A 3,371-nucleotide genomic window follows, 5' to 3' on the forward strand; every position below is an offset into this window, starting at 1 on the left:
AATTGGTCCATTCATATTTTCTATTTCTTCCTGCTTTAGTCTTGGGAGATTGTACATTTCTAAGAATTTATGTTTCTTCTAGATTTTTGGGCTTCCCTCATAGCTCAGTTGGTAAAGAATCTGCCTGAAATGTAGGAGACCCTGGTTCAATTCCTGGGTCAGGAAGATCTGCTGGAGAAGGGATAGGCTATCCACTCCAGTATTCTTGGGCTTCCCTTGTGGCTCTGCTGGTAAAGAATCTGCCTGCAATGTAGGAGACCTGAGTTCGATCCCTCATTTTGGAAGTTCCCCTGAAGAACAGAAAGGCTACCCACTCCACTATTCTAGCCTGGAGAATTCCATGGACTGTATAGTCTGTGGGGTCACAAAGAGTCAGACACAACTTTCACTTTCTAGATTGCGCATTTTATTTGCACGTAGTTGTTCATAGTAGTCTCCTAAGATTCTTTGTATTAGTGTTGTCTGTCATAACATCTTTATTTCTGATTTTTTTTTTCAGTTTAAACTATTTAATTTTTAAAGTAATGGTCCAGAATTGTTGGTTTGTCTTTTAAACTACCCATGTACAATGGACTGAATCCAACCTTTGTACAAGGTGGAGAGCTTATTATTATATTTTTAATTCCAGAGGTTAACATTCATTTGCTGTTTCTAAATAAAAATTTGAATAGATATTTGCAGCTGGAAAATTGATTGCTTCAAATGCTAAAAGACATGTTGCTATATATTAAGACACTGAATAATAAACTGAATCTGAGATATTTTTACCTTATAAACATGGCAGAGTATTCAACATTGAAACAGAACAACAATGAAGCTAGTTTTTAATTGCACTTCCAGTTTATACATTAAGTATTATATCTTTGAGCCTACCAAATTTCTGATTGTCTATTTTTGAAAAATGATTAAACAAACACTTAGCATCAAAGGCATACTCGTATTTGTTCAGATTCATGTTGATAATAACTGGTTTTGAATTCATATAAGTATCTGGGATCGGCCAACATAAACCAAGATGGTGGCGATGGACCTTGATTAAACAACCACCATTGCAATGCCATACTATTCCTTCAATTTTACCCTCTCTGCAACCATCAAACCAGGACAACAGATCACTGTGCTTCAAGGTAGGTAGATTTCTTATTTGAAATGCTCCATGTGGTATAAGAAGATGTAATGGATGCTTTTTGCTTCCTAACCCGTAAGGATTTCCATTAATATTGGTTCCTATGAGCTCCAGTGTTTGTTCTAGAAGATCTGAGAGCGGCACTGGACTAATTTCCAAAAGGCCAGGATCATCAGGATGATGCCTCAGGACCAGGGCAATCTCAAACTCGTAATGGACTACAGACGAATGCCAGCAGTACTGTTTGTTGTTTTTCTCCACTGGTACCCAACCAGGAATGTGTCCATTTTCATCAGGCATCGGATTCCCATTTAACTGTTCTATTTTCTTCGCTGGTATCCAGCACTCTGGAACAGGTTTGAAGTCCTCCTCAACATTCCAAAAAAATTCTTTCGAGTTTTGTTTTGAATGTAGAAAATTTTTAAATCTTTTCTCAGCTAATTTGTTAGGTTTCCTATCTAGCCGAGCCCAGAGGTATGGCTGACCTTTGTAGTTAGTAACATAACAACATGTTCCATCCACTTTTTCTGTTGGAATTGCATTGTGTATATCTGCATCTAATGCCTTGTGACTTACAGTTTCAGTTGCCAAAACTTTAAATGGCTGATGCTCCCTTTGGGTGGAAGGCTCCTCTTTCACCTCCGTCACAAACACACACACGGCATTTTCCGCTGCACCGACCCAAGCGCCTCATGTTGGGTCCTCAAGCGGTGCTAGTGGAGAAGGCCCTTCCGAGCAGCTCCGGGTCCTGACCAGGAGAGCGTTCAGAGGGGTCAGCCGTGTACTCAAGTCGCGAACACGCCGCGAGCTGGCCAGGTAGCCGCGCTCCCCATTTCCCCGGTTCCGAGGTATCTATTTCTGATTTTATTGACTTGGGTCCTCTCCCTTTTTTCTTGAGGCTGACTAAAATTTACCAATTTTGTTCATCTTTTCAAAAAATAGACTTTTAGTTTCATTGGCCTTTTCTATCTTTTCAAATCTTCCTGATCTGGGGCCCAAATCATCACCCCCTTGCCATTCTACTCTACAGTGGGCCATCAGTGCCACCTGGGCCTTGGTACCTCATATTGCTGTGCCTTCTGCAGCCATGCTGTTCAGTGTCTTCCCATGTGGAGGGGTGCTTCTTCCAGTGCCATTCCTCTGCCCGTCATTGCCTCACCTGTGAAGCTGCTCCTGGCCCTCAGTGTGAGGGGGATTCATGACGGGGCTTGATGCTGTTATGACAGCTGATGTGTGTGTACTTGTATGCTCACAAATGTGCATTGTTCTGGCACGTGGTCCCAGATCTTCAAAATATTCTCTAAGAGGCCTATGAGTCCCAGGCATTTAGCTCACATTCCCATCAGGATTCAGGTGCATAGCACCCTTGACCCACTCCTTCTCCAGGGTTCACACCATATACAGCTTTGACCCTGTAGCCATCACACCATCTGTTTGTGGAGTCTATTTTCCTGGCTGTTCAAGATTTGTGAACAAGTTCCCATGATTGTTTCCTTAGTGACCACAATGATGATCACCCTGATTGAGCAGATTCTAATGTTTTCCTTGCGATCAGCTTCCTAACAGGCTTTCAGTTTTTGTTTTAAACTGAGTTTTAACAATTAAAATTTTTTCTTGTAAACATTGTTTACTATATATATAACATATGTGCTTGTGTGCATACTAAGTCAATCAGTCATGTCTGACTCTTTGCAACACTATGGACTATAGCCTGCCAGGCTCCTCATCCGTGGATTCTACAGGCAAGAATACTGGAGTGGGTTGCTGTGCCCTCCTCCAGGGGATCTCTCTGACCCAGGAATTGAACCCACATCTCTTACGTCTCCTACGTTGGCAGGCAGGTTCTTTACCACTAGTGCCACCTGGAAAGACCTATGTGTGTATTTGTTTTAGTCTCTCAGCTGCATCAATCTCTGCGACCCCAAGGACTGTAACCCACCAGGCTCCTTTATCCATGGAATTCTTCAGGCAAGAATACTGGAGTGGGTTGCCATTTCCTTCCTCAGGGGATCTTCCCAACCCAGGGACTGAACTCAGATCTCCTGCATTACAGGCAGATTCTTTACCATCTGAGACACATCTGCTTCATTATAGGGGAGCCCTAGAATATACATATATACATGTATACATATATACCTGTATCTGTTCATTTTCAAATTCTTTCCTCATTTAAATTATTACAAAATACTGAGCAAAGTTCCTTGTGCTATAGAGTAGGTCCTTGTTGGTTATCTATTTTAAATAT

At 41.7% G+C, this 3,371-nt stretch overlaps 1 protein-coding gene across 1 annotated transcript; it reads right to left on the minus strand.

Moving 5' to 3' along the window:
- Window positions 1-841: 841 nt before the first annotated feature.
- Window positions 842-2,485, minus strand: LOC128052094 (uncharacterized protein C12orf29 homolog). The gene is given in 3 exon segments (XM_052644549.1): window positions 842-1,783; window positions 1,786-1,839; window positions 2,462-2,485. Coding segments are annotated over 3 exon segments (1,020 nt in total).
- Between the last annotated feature and the right edge of the window lie 886 nt (window positions 2,486-3,371).

The sequence above is a fragment of the Budorcas taxicolor genome, chromosome 8, assembly GCF_023091745.1.
Source record: "Budorcas taxicolor isolate Tak-1 chromosome 8, Takin1.1, whole genome shotgun sequence".
NCBI classification, from domain to species: domain Eukaryota; kingdom Metazoa; phylum Chordata; class Mammalia; order Artiodactyla; family Bovidae; genus Budorcas; species Budorcas taxicolor.